General features: G+C 39.1%; 2 protein-coding genes and 1 long non-coding RNA gene across 3 annotated transcripts in view; 1 reads left to right on the forward strand and 2 right to left on the reverse strand.

The window, feature by feature from the left end:
- The window catches only part of LOC148723568 (uncharacterized), a 401859-nt gene that overhangs the window by 72488 nt on the left and 315928 nt on the right, over positions 1-13443 (reverse strand). The gene's annotated exons all lie outside the window — the stretch shown is intronic.
- On the reverse strand, positions 2451-10693 carry LOC111326097 (bone morphogenetic protein 1 homolog). Its single transcript, XM_022930025.2, has 5 exons — positions 10508-10693; positions 9761-9793; positions 9049-9426; positions 6762-7094; positions 2451-4800 (listed from the first exon to the last, which is right to left on the reverse strand). Exons 1-5 carry the CDS (start codon positions 10527-10529, stop codon positions 4550-4552), a joined length of 1017 nt encoding a protein of 338 aa, XP_022785760.2. The 5' UTR covers positions 10530-10693; the 3' UTR covers positions 2451-4549.
- LOC148723571 (uncharacterized) lies at positions 11322-13289 on the forward strand. The gene is made up of 2 exons (XR_015991422.1): positions 11322-11509; positions 11591-13289. It is a non-coding gene; the product is annotated as an uncharacterized LOC148723571 (long non-coding RNA).

Genomic DNA, 13443 nt, shown 5'->3' on the forward strand with positions numbered 1-13443 from the left:
ACCAGTTTTATTCGAATCTCCCTTCCCCGAAAAGGCGCAGCAGTTCCGCAGGCATAACTTTGTGATCCTGTGTGAAAAGATATTTTGCTGAACAATTCTGCTTTGGACATACTGAAACTGAAAAATACGGTCGAACCTGTACTAAGCAGTATTCAGCGGTCACCCCGTACTAAGCAGTGGGTTTTCAAAGTCCCCAAATTTTTCCCCTTAAGAACGGGGCGGTCGCCTTTTTCAAGCAGTCGTGGTCACCGTTGAACGAGTCCCAATAGCCGGTTTGTATTGTCTTTTTGTATTCTACCTGTATTGAAAGGTCACTTAAAACGCAACCACTTGCATGAAACTAAGAATATTCTCTCACGTCAAATTTATTCCATGGTTATGTTAGTCGTTTGAGTTGAAATGTCCCCAACACATAGCACATTTTCTTTCTTCTTTGGACTGTTTGGACATATTTGACACGAAAATTACGCTGTACTTTTCCTGGTCAACCTGTATCAAGCGATCAACCTGTATTTAGCGTTCACTCCACCATTCCACGTGGTTCGACTGTATTCGCGGTCCGTATTCATTTGCAAGCTACAAGTCGTATCACGTTTGGGATATATTCATTCATTTTGAGGTCCTGAGAGTCTACTTAGTCGGTTTGGAACGGCTAAATTGGACGGGTGAATGAAGGGGATAAGTTTCTAAAGAAACTTTGGTGCTGCGTCGGTAGGGGTAACAAGTTGAAACGGCACATTGACTTTGATGAGTCTGACGACTGACATTTTCGACGAATCAAAGTCAATGTGCCAGTTTTTCGAAAAACGTGGTTACCCTGTTTCTGTCATTCAAGCGAGTCACCTCCGCGCCCAACTTATTGATCGACAGTCAGCACCACAAACGTCACAAAAAGAAAATTCCGACCTCATTCCATTCACTCTCACATTTCACCCTCACAGCCACGCAGTTAAATCCATTATTCTTAAAATATTTAAATTACTTCAAAACGGTCCAGAGACTAGTACTATCTTTTCGCAACCTCCACTTATTTCATGCAATCGTGGCAAAAACGTGGGCAACTGTTTGGTCAGAAGTTCATTTCAAACTAATGACCAACCCGGAACTTTTGAATGCGCTCGCGCACAATGCAAGACATGTCCTTTCATTCTCAACGCTGAGAAAATATCGGGACCCAAATGATCCATTAAGATCACTGATCACTTCATGTGCACCTCCGCCAATGTCATCTATTCAGCATCACTTGTACTTATTGCAAAAAGAAATCATCGGCGAAACAGGAAGACGAGTAGGTGACCGATTCCAAAAACACCTTTGCGACGCAGAAAGGAATGACAAGGACCATCAAAACCAATCGCTAGACATTTTAATTTACCTAATCATTCTAAGCAGCATATGGCAGTCGGCGGTATGCAGACTGCCATTAGGTAGCTCGGAAAGCCGCAAAACTCTTAGACAAAAGTTTATCTTTCAAACTGGCACTCTAACTCCCACAGGTATCAACGAACGCTTTTCATTCTACTAATTTATTCGTGTTTTTCCCGTCACCATGTTTTCACCAATAGCATAGCTCCACTTTCTGTATATTAACACACACTCCACCCACAATTCATCCATTCGCTCTGACGAGGGACTAACGCTCAAAACGTCAGCTCTTTAACCCTTTACGGTGGCCAATTTAGTTTCAAATTAGTTGATAAAACTAAATTGGACGGAACTTTGCAGTCAATCGCAGAGAAATGTTGTTTTGCAACGCATTTGTTTGCTGACGTCATAAGTGTGCACAATTTTTAACAAAACAGATTTCATGTTGTCGTGCGTCTGTTTAGTCATAGATTAAAGATGACGTCAAAACTCGGTAAGAACCAAAAAGTTACATACGAGGCTTAGCAAAGCGTGTTAGTGATGTCCATGCCACATTTTGACTTCTTCTGTGATCTTTTATCTAACTGTGGACTAGTAGTAGTAAGAGTAATAGTAATCGTAATCAAAGTTTAATGTCTTTACGTGAGGCACGGTTTATTTCCCGAGCCAGAGGCTACTAAGTAATCAAAAGGCAAAGGAAAGCAAAACCAAAGCAACCTTGAATTACTTTTGAAAACTACTCCATGTGAAATTGGGTGATTTGCTTTTCCTATATGCGGCAGGGGCGAAAAGACGTCATTGTCTACAACACTCAAATGTTGTGCTTTTTATTTCCAGTTGTGTTCTTTTTCTCTTTGTTTTAAGAGATTCTTACCGCATCTTATTAGTTGACTCAGCGATATCTAGTTTTAATTGCCAAAATACAATACTAATAGGTGAAAGGTGCCTTAATGAAGAGAGGGACACTATTTACAGGATGAACGAATCAAACTTGCATTTTGTTACGGGGGATTAGCTTCAAAAGAAACTGTTGTACTGCCTCGGTGGGGAGTATAATGTGATTTTAATAAGAGATAATGTGATAATAAGGAGATAATGTGGTTTTATTAACTAAGTTAATGAGCTACTGTAAAGCTGGTGTTTCGGGTGCTGGCCCTCCGTCAGAGCGAAACGAAGCCAGCTGTAGAAACTCTTTACGGTGGCCAATTTATGTATAAAATATATATTTATATTATCGACGCAGTTTATAAAACCAAATTATCCTGCATTTTGTTACGTTTGTGACTCAGGAGAACCACAGCACTACAGACGTTATAATTATCATTATTTTTCAAGAAATAAGACCTTTGCTACATTCGTTACATGATTACATTCGAAATATATACTAAAATAAAAAAAGAAAAACAACAGTACAAAGTCACCTAAAAGGAAATTACAGTTTACCTTCAATATTTCTTGACAAACAGTCTTTTCTTGCTTTAGGCCGAGAAAAATTTCCTTTGCGACGGAACAAAAATGCGAGGGTACAAAATGATAATTAATAAAAAAAAAAATTTGAAATAAAAATTTTAGTGTCATTTCTTTGCGAGAAACGCAAAAACATTGTAATTATTTTACTCGTGTAAACATAGCCATATCCATTGGCATCAATCTTTGTACTCCTAACTACTAAGAAATATATGACTTTTAAGCCAGTGGGAATGGTGAACAAGCTTAAAATTGTTCTTCAAACTACAGGATACTCAAATTTCATTCTCTTATTTTTTGGATCGGTTCGTCTGTTTTCTTCGTCGCTCGATAGACATTTAAACTAGTCAATTCATCAGCCTGTTTTCTTGGCCTATACTTTATATTTTAACCGAGACCATTTCTTTTACACTTATTAAGTCTTTGAAATACTTCCTAAAATTTAAGTGTTCTGTCCACATTGACCATGCAGTCTTTTGAACTGTCTTGTCCGCCGCAAAAATGTCATGTCATGTCATGGCATGTCATGTCCGCCGCAAAAAATTATCATAACACTGTCACTGGGTATGAGTTTGGGATGCGCAGCGCATAGTGTGCTTGTTCATTGTAGCCTTCATTTGAGATTCTAACCATAATTGATTTGTCTGTGATACAGGACTTGAAACGACTAAGTAGTTATCATTACTATCATTATCATAACTTATCATGACTTATCATTACTAAGATTGTAATTTTTTCATTATTAGCATAGTTATCACAATATAACACTTATATAACACTGGTCAATTCAAGACATCGGACAAAATTTTCCGAGTTAAGAATCAGTTGATAAAAATCAACTCAGATCTGAACTCTCTCTCACTATTAAAAGATTTTGTAACAAAGAACAAAAATAAAGTTGAAGGCAAATTTTGTTATAAAAAAGAGAAAACAATATTCAAAAGTTTTCAAAGTTAAAGTTACAGTTACGAATTGTTGGAACTCTAACCATCACCTTCTGAACATGGTTTGGCCTCAATCAGCGAACACTCCCAACGAGAAATTAAGAAATAATCCTCTACAAAATTACAATGATTGTCACTACCGGCATTTTTAATGCTATCTTTGATAGAACGTTTAAGGATAATTGCATTCCGGAGTTGGGCAGTTACGGACATAAAAAAGTTTATAATTGATCCAACTATGGTAGTCTTCCGCGTTAAATCTCTTCCTAACATTCTCATTTGGTAATATTAACGCATGTCTAATCTAAATCTTCTTATATTTCTGTCTAGGTGTAGAAAGCCACACCTCAGTTTTCTTATTCAAAATAAAACTTTGATTACGATGAGAATGATAACTATTGTAAATAGTTGCAGTAAGGTGAACTAATATTTGTCTGATCCTTGAGGAGAACCCGGCCTTAAAAAAAACTTTTAGAATTGAAATTTTCAATCACGACTTGTAAATATATCTCCCTCTCTCCAGGTTCCAACGCCTATAAATTGTTAATGATGAAGAGAAAAGATGTGACAAATTCAGAAACTACTGCAGAAACTACTACGTTTCAGTTTCCATTTCTTTTCACCACTTGAACGCCTCACTTCATGATCACATTTATAGAAAAATGCTATCAGACCAACTAAAAATTGTACAACTACTGAAAATATAAAGACCACAACTAAAACCATATCACACAACAGTGTTCCTTCACTACTTGTTCAGTTGAGGCGGTTCGTCATCTCCTTATTTTCTGTGTTGTTGGACGATACACCGGCAAGCTGGCTTCAATGTGTGGTCCAGCATCAGACAACTGAGCAGCACTTAAATTGTCATCTTCATTGAGTAGGGACATCTGTACAACAGGAGCTCCATTTCCCGATGGGGAGAGACGGCGACGGCGCCACATAACTACAAGAATAGCTACCACGAGGCTCAACAAAAAGATTCCAAGAATGCACGGTACCACAACCACATAAAGTTTGATCTCTATAGAGAAATAGTAACACGTCTTATTGATTGGAAACACAAAGAAACATTCCTCCCTTTAATGCGCGCATAAGCTTCCGCTATGAAGAGTCTAAGAACTTTGCGCTTAGTGTGTTTACATCTGTTCTTGATTTTGCTCCCGTGGCATTCAAATAAAGAGCCTACTTTGGTACATTTCACCAAGGAAAAAGGAAAAGCTAGTTCGCACCGGTTAGAAGCTGGAGTTTTACTCAGCACGTGCAAACAGCCAACTGAATTGCCTTATGACGGTTGTGATTTTTAATAAAAATCTTGTTTGATTCGAATAACGTGTATGCTATGTATGAATGTTTGTAGACTTGCCGGTGTGGCTTAGATTAATTCCGCTATAAATGGACTGCGCGAGAAGGGAGAAGCTGAGGTGGCTTCTAACCTCTTCCCCCCTCCCCCCGCCTTCAACTATTCCAGAGTTAAAAAAAATATAAATTTGAATAGATAAGTTCGGACTTTGACAAGGTACTTAAGCCCCGTTCAGACGGTCACGATAGTTAAAAAAGTGAAGGTAAATAGTGGTGGTCATTTACCGAGCCGCGAGGCGGCGGGGTAAATATCCACCACTTTCACCGACACTAGGGTGATTAATTGTTTTGGTATATACCACATAGATGCAAATAAATTAGTTTATTGCCGAAAAATGGTCGGAAATTAAACTCTTTACACGCAATTTTGTCTGGTGCTTTTCACCTCAGAACTGTCTAAACAGCGCGCGCGAAAAGTACTTTTTATTTGTGAGTTATATACTACTTGAAGATAGTCACTTCTATATTGTATTTTAGAACGCACACTATCGTGCACTTTCGTCAACTTTCATCAGCTATCATGGCCAATATAACGTAGTTTTAGTACCCAAAAGCCACAAATGCGCACTCCATTGGACCCCAATTTTTTCGGGCTTTTTTCTGCAATGTTTTGAAATGTAATGCAACTGTGAGACTGACCTTTTGAATTGCAACAAAGCTACCCCTATTCAGTCATTGAAAAAGTATACGCACACTTGAATAACATACATGTGCGACAGTTATTAAACAATTATTCAATCTCAACTTCATGCTACCACATGTATGTCCCAAAGCCGGCATTTTTCGGTCAACATACTGTATGAGTAATTTTAAGAGAGGACGAGGCTCTTGGTCTCCTGGTAATTGTGTATTTGGGCCCTTTAGATTCGAATTGATGACTGGATTTGGCTGAAAAAGCGATTCCTGTACAATGCACTCAGTTGATTGTCAAGTTGGTAAACATGACCATACTGGTAACCTTGGAGAGACTTACAATCGGCGAAAGATCGCCTTCCACTGCCCGCTGGTTTCACTCGACGGTAAAAGTTGGAGCAAGTTATCACCATAACAATACTAAAGAGTCTTTGACAAAGAACGGACAAACCCTCCTCCTTTTTGGTAATACTGTCAAACGTCAAAATATCTCCGATAGTAGAGGTAACAGAAAAAGGAACTTCGGTACTCAGTAACTATCAGCCACTGCATTGATGTTATTTGTCAATATTGTTTTTTCAATCATCATTCGGCCCACTGCGCTGTTTTTAGGGTAACTATGGTTCAAACAAAAGCATTAGATTTCTGGTTTAATCGAAAGCATCTATCAGAAGTGCTACAATAAGGGAAATTTTGTTGTTATGGTAATTGATTTAAGGATCGGATAACGAAGGCTTATCGACCTTCATTGAGGGAAAGTCGAACTAAAAGTCGGTTTGATAATTTAAGAATATTTCCCGTCATTTCTGGACAATTAGAATAAAACATTTTCACTGATGCATATCTCTGACCCACTTCCCCTCCAACCCTTCCCCTCTCTCTTGAAATATGTTATCTTGCATCCTTGTAGGGAGTGCGCGACTGCTTTGCGAAAAGAATATAAATACACCAACACAAATTTCTTTCTACTTAATATAATGATATGCCTACCCCTTGAAACTGTTGCTTTGAACCCGTTGGAAGAGCTGCTTTCCATTGATGCTACAAACTCAATCGAAACACTATTTCCTGAGGTGTATAAGGTGCCAGGATTTGAGCAGTATTTTCCTAATAACTGACTTTCAGGGGTAGTTCCATCTCGCACTTCCAGGAAATCACACCGACATTCGGAACAATAGTTCAAGTCAAACTTGGAGAATTTAATTTTCACGCGATATCCTGAGGGAGAAACCACTAACCACCGAAAACGCGAATTCTTCGGATATTTGCCTGGAAATAGTGGACTTGATATCTCTGCGGTGGATGTTGTCACCAGGTCGATCCCTGCAACATGAATGACAAAAAAGAATATCAGTAACGATTTAATAACAAGAATTGACATGTAAACCAAAATTATCTCTGTATCCCTTGTAATCTGATGAAATCTGATTCGTACTTCCACAAACAACCAACAAAATTGTGAAAGCAAAGCTTGAAAAAAAAATTGAATGGTAATGTGCGGAAAAGATTTCTTTGGACAAAAATCTGCCACCGCAGTAATATCATTGCAGTTACTTGCAGCCCATCATAACTAGTTGAGAAAATAAACGCTAATTATCATTCGGGCTTGAACGAAGCCTAAATGTATTTTTGAGATTTTGTTTTCGCAACTTCATGTTCTTTTTTATTTACTTATTTATATTTAGTTTAAAGGTTCATCAAAAGTTATTTCGCAATAACGGAATAGTTTTGAGGCCAACTTTTGTTAGCCAGTTCTTCTCTTACAAATAAATGAACTTTTAATTTTTTTTTTCTGCGGATGTTTACAAATACCGAAATGATCTTAACTAGTGAGCTGCAATAGGAGACGGGGTTCGAACTTGTACCTGAATGTCCCAAATCCTGCGTGTTGGGAGCTATACTGTCAACTAAGATACGAAGCCACATGTTGAAAGAGGGGCAAGGTTAGAGATATCTTTGAATATAAATCAGTGTATTACATGGCAAGGTAGTCCTGAGGTAAATTCAAGCGTTCTGATCGGTTCTTACTTGGTTCGTATTTTGCCATACAGACTTTTTCCATGGAAACGGTCATAAGACGTGTATTTTTGTTCGAGCCGTACCGGGGAATACTGACCATCGTTCGTTATTGTACGGACCTCGCAGCGCTCGGTTCGGACTGCCACGACCTCCGGCCAATACATATATCTTATTAACCAAGCGCGAGGGCCGTACTGGGAGAACATCGGCCAGAGGTCTTGACAGTACGGACCGAGCGCAGCGAGGTCCGTACTAAAAAGACCGAGGGCCGATATTCTTCCAGTACGGTTCCGAGCAAGCTTGGTTAATAAGAGATTTATTATACGACTGAAGTTCAAAGGGAGCACAAATGCGGTATCATTCGAGACCATTCAGGACAGTGCCCGGTCCAATACTGAGAGAATATTGACCGGCAATAGAGCATTTAGATTGGTTGATTTTAGTTATTGGCCCTCTGACTGCCCGAGTCGTGTAATAATCCCCAGTAGAGCCCTCACGCTCAGTTAGTAAGACGTTATCATTTTGACCTGACTGAATGATCTTCTCAGGTGAATTTTCGTCTACACCGAAACTCCCGCAGGATTGATCCAGTGTTGTTGGTATAACATAGCATTTACTCATCCACACTCTCTCTTTCATCGTTACTATAACCGGTTTTCCTGCGTAGTCATTTTTTCATCTTAACTTTTCGGTTTCTGCTGCGCGGAATCATCTCCGGTTTTGGATTTGGTGGCTTCCGCTAGATTTTTCAAGTTTTTACGATAATTGACATTTGGTTTTTGGTTTCTCGTAATTGCCTGTGTGGTTGATAAGCAACGTTATTGAATGATTTTCGTTGCTGGTTTTTCAGTTTTGATGTAACTTTTGGCCACTTTTCCGGTTTTTGAAGGACCTTTATCACCCCTCACAGAGTGATGGCTCCGTAGACAGCGAATTTCCTTGGTATGGTTGAGTTATATGTTTGAATTACCTAATTCCATATAACTCCATTTCGCTAAACAAGTTATGTGCCATTTTATAAACAAATTCATTTCCTGAACCGTTGAAGGTTTTAAACATGACCGCAGAGCCTCCACCGTGACACGAAAGGCACTCCTCCCACCCATCCCCTCTTTAAGAAACAAACAAACAAAAAAAAAAAAAACAAACAAAACATATGCAGCAACGTGCATTTACTGTTCAAACATAGTTGGACCAAGAACAACTTCTACGTAATTCAACTACGAATACAAAAAAGATAATAAATTAAAATTATTACTTCTATGAGATGGCCAAGTTTCGTATTCAGCAGCGAACCAGCTCTTGGTGTCACCAGCTTTCAACTTGAAATTCACGAAGAAGGTGCTTGTGCCGATAGACAAAGGTTCGGGTGGGATTGGCTTGTAACCACAAAATGTGTGCCATGGTGGTTTATGAGAGCTGTTCCTCAGTTCTATACGAGTGCAGCCAGCGCAATTGTCAGACAACGGGTAACTGCCATCGCTGCAACTCTCAATCTCGTAGAATTTAAAGTAGAAAACTATCTGCGAATCTTCAGGGACCCTAACTTTCCAAGAACAAATTCCGGATTGATTCGGAGTTGGGCTGCTTATTTCACCTTTAGCTTGTCTAAGGTTCTTTTCTGCACTTTGACAGACTACCAAGAACAGAAAAAAAAGGTGGAATATAAACGGTAAACCAAATATTCCGGACATTGCTTCAGGAAAAATTTTTTCTTTGTGCCGCTGCTGTTCGAACGCAGAAAACTTAAATCATCCTACTACCAAACGAAAAAAAACCCTTCCTCTCAAATATTTGGACGAAATGTTGATTATTGTACTTTTTTGGAAATAAATTAGTCAACAGTTAGGCTGCTTTTGTCCATAACAGTAGTTGATCAAGTTACTCATAAATAATCCCTCGCTATTTACAGCAACTCGCGATAAGCAAGTTTTTCTCTTGTAAAGAGACTTAAAGAAATAACTTCTTACCTATTGAGTGTGTTTCAGTAGCCAAGAGAAGCACTGAAAGAGAAATGCATATAAAAGGTAAATGTCACAGCAAAGATGGCGGCTCAGCTTCCGTCACGCATCACCTGGTCGACAGTTTCCTCGTATGCAAATTTGGACAACTTAAACTTCAAACGTTCTTCTCAGGTTTAAAATCAAAACACACGTATTGTTGGAAACCTTTTCTCTTTCTGATTAAGAGATCTGAGAGCAGGATAATAATATGAATAAGCGACCTGCCTTTAAACTAAGCAGACAAATAGTCTGCCTTCATTTACTAATAAACCGTTGTTGTTTGTTCGCTTTCTTCTCGGTCACGTAACGTTCATGCGGACAAAACGAAATTTAAACCACTTGGACTGAAATAATCGAGTTAGCGCCCGATGGGAAAAGTTGAAACAAAAACATAGATGTGGTGTGTTCGTCTGTCTGTTGTAATCTGCTGTCGCCACATAATCACTACCTCTTACTATGAAGATGAAGTAGATTGCACTAACTTCAAGAAAATGTCAGATCGAACGCTAACGACACACAATCAAACGTTTTAACCTTATTATAACTACCCTGAACACTGTTGTTTACACAAAATTATCCACAGCAAATCGTTCGTAATCCCTAATGGCACGATCAACAAAAATTGTGCCTTGCAAAACCCTCTGAGAACGCCAGTTATGGTTCGTTAATTTCAAAATACTGCCATTCGTTTGGTACGTCAAAACATTGACTTACCGGTTGCTACAACCACAAGCATTGTTAGTGATACAGCGTGTGAACTCAAGCCTCCCTCTATGAACTGCGAACACTATGGTCGTAAATGAAAAGCAAACTTATCAACTCTTGCGTGGGAAGATATTGCAGACCAAAGTGCAGAGATGAAATATATGAATGACTATCCCATAGTGCTCACCGAGAATTACATAGGGCTCGTCTTATCTCTGTTCTCTTCCCATGATGCAAGCTGGTCGGGTTGTAGGCAAGTGCAAAGTGAATTAGCAAAGAAGAAAATTGCAATGCAGGAAAGTTAGCCTGGAAAAGATTCCTCATCTTTCGTTTAATTGCAAAATTAAATCAGACTTATTAATTTTTGAAATATATCTATCAACAAAAGCCCTCATAGGCGATCAGTTGTGAAATCGAGAACTGCGAGGAACAGATAATTAATTGTCCAAGGCGCATACTTCAAGCCAAACGCAAGGTATATTGTGTATCATTCCTGTTAAGAAGACGTTACCGAACTCGTGCGCGTGCTTTGAAATTATGTATATTTATGTTTGTCGTCAGCAAATCACGCGGATTTTTTTCTTTGTTTTGACGTGTGCAAGTTTCTTTTTAAGGAGGCTGGATATGGTTTCTTTGATGCGCGCAGACTGGGTTCTAATTACCCCGGGACTTTTAAAAAGTTGCTAAAACAAAAACACAAACAAATAAACATGGCCGCCGTGCTTAAGCCAAAATCATTTTTTCATCTGCCTAGTACACTATGTTTTACGCTTATAGGTAGGCTGCCTACACTTCCTTCTAACTTTATTGTAGTGTGTTTCAAAAACGGAAAGCTACAACACTCTCAAGTGACCAAAATACGCGTGAATCCGGCCGCAAACACGATCGCGATCGTCGGAGCTATTTTCCCATATCGTGGCTGGTTTCCGGAACACTAAATAGGTGCTATCTACATGCAATATCAGCAGCTACGCTTCTCGAGTCAACAAGTCACTGTCAAACCTGTGAATGGTGAGAGAACTTTGCTCAAAGAGAACGTTCCAGTACACTCCTGAGCGAATGTCTTCAATCTTTTACCACTTTCCTTTCCAGCAGTACGCATTGCCACACCGTTTTAATTGGCCATAATTCTTCTGTGTTCGACACTCCTTTACTCCTACGATTTGCTGGAAATTCAAATAAAGAAACATTATCGTCGAAGAACATGTTTTTCGCCGATAGCCTTCCACTCATCAAAACACTGTGTCCTCTTTCAATCCCCGTTGCAGCTACTAAGCGCTGACATTGTAAACAACAGCAATGTGAAATCCACCTCCCTCGCTTTCGAAGACATGGAATTTCTTGACGGACGCCGCGAAAGCATGCAAACTTTCAAAGACAAGCTCTCTTCACAGGGCGATAACGAGCTCCTCGTCAAAGAAAACATCATTCAGAAAATTGTAGAAAGCGGCCTGTGTTACGATGACTTATTCAAAAGATCTTAACAACAACGGTGGGAAGAAAGCACTTGTCGCCATTCTTAGCAAATCTCCAACCACATCGCGTCGATCAGCTCCACGAGGAACAAAACATCTTGACACTTTGCACAAAATAATCCAGCACTTTGAAGGTAAATAGAGCAGCAGCCATTTCCAGGCGCAATCCACCCAGAAGGTAAACCTCTGTTAGCTAAATAAAGCTCTTTAGAAGAGCACGAAGGACGTTCGGCGAAACAAGACGTTCGAAACCTCGTGGCGTCCGTGGCAAGTGTCGTGGCGTGACAGAAATGTTGCGCATGCGCAACTGCCCATCTTGTCGAGTCGAAATTTTTTGGAAATTTGAAACTTTAGACTGACGTATTTCCGTTGCCGCTCGGAGAATTTTTTTTATTTTTTGCACGTTAACTTTGAACGGCTCTGTACGTGTTTCGCAAAAATTCGAAAAAATTCTGTCGAGGGAAAAAAGGTTAACGGTGAATTCTAAGAAAGGCCTCTTTTTCTTAAACTTTCTGACAGAATTTTTTTAAACTTAACAGTCAAGTAGACCAAGACAGTCAAAGGACGCATGCAAAATCTAAAATAAATTCACCGTCCAGTTTTTAAGAAAAGTCAAGTCTAATTTTGGACCCAGCATTGCAACCCAGCAAAGTTGCCATGGCAACGAATTTTTCAATAGATTTATAACAAACTGATTCTTCAATAACATCTTTATTTTAGGGGAAAATGTGATATCGATTCGTTAAAGCTAAGCTTCGTAATTTTAGTTTAAATATCTTGCATCAGAAAAGTGAAAAACTATATCCAGCCTCCTTAGGGTGGCTGAAAACAGTTTTCCCGCGCGCTTTTGCTGATGCAATTGAGCGCGCGTACAAGGATTGTAAAAAACAAACATGCCGTCAATAGAGCGGTCATTTTATTTACTCAACACGTATCCGCACTATCTGTGCTATTTTCCTCTATAGTTGGCGCAGTGTATTGAGGGCTTTAATCATTATTACAAACACATGTTAGAAAAGTTAACGGTGCAAGGAATCCAGCAATTCTCAGCTTTTCCGTCGTTTCCGAAAGAACCCAGTTAAATGCAACTCATGCGTAGTAAGTAAAAAAATTGCGATTGAATGGAAAGTTGCTTTCTCGGAAATATGCCTATTTCTTGACAACCACTCCTTAGAATTTCACGAAATTTGGCACGAAAATACTTTACGAAATAAGTAACTGGAGTATTGGAAAAAAAAGGATTTTTAACAAAGGAAACTCTAGATAATCGAGTGAACCTCCAACAAGGAATAATTAAAGATCTCTCTGTTAAATTGTTGGCAAAATGGTGTTAACTTGTGAGTATCGTTACCAGCTCGTTGCATGCAAATTATAAAGAAAATCTAATGACTAGATTTTCTACAAATAAACAAAACCGATTTTAAAGGCCTGTTTATATTTATCCATGTCGCCATGGCAACGGCACCTACG

This window comes from Stylophora pistillata, chromosome 9, assembly GCF_964205215.1.
Source record: "Stylophora pistillata chromosome 9, jaStyPist1.2, whole genome shotgun sequence".
Classification (NCBI taxonomy): Eukaryota; Metazoa; Cnidaria; class Anthozoa; order Scleractinia; family Pocilloporidae; genus Stylophora; species Stylophora pistillata.

What these genes read in the sequence shown, in the direction of transcription:
- LOC111326097 (XM_022930025.2), bottom strand. Translation starts at nt 10,529, where the DNA reads ATGCTTGTGGTTGTAGCAACCG. An exon ending in TACTGAAACACACTCAATAG is followed by an intron (nt 9,427 to 9,760) that starts GTAAGAAGTTAT and finishes TGTTCTTGGTAG; the next exon opens with TCTGTCAAAGTGCAGAAAAG. An exon ending in AACTTGGCCATCTCATAGAA is followed by an intron (nt 7,095 to 9,048) that starts GTAATAATTTTA and finishes TTCATGTTGCAG; the next exon opens with GGATCGACCTGGTGACAACA.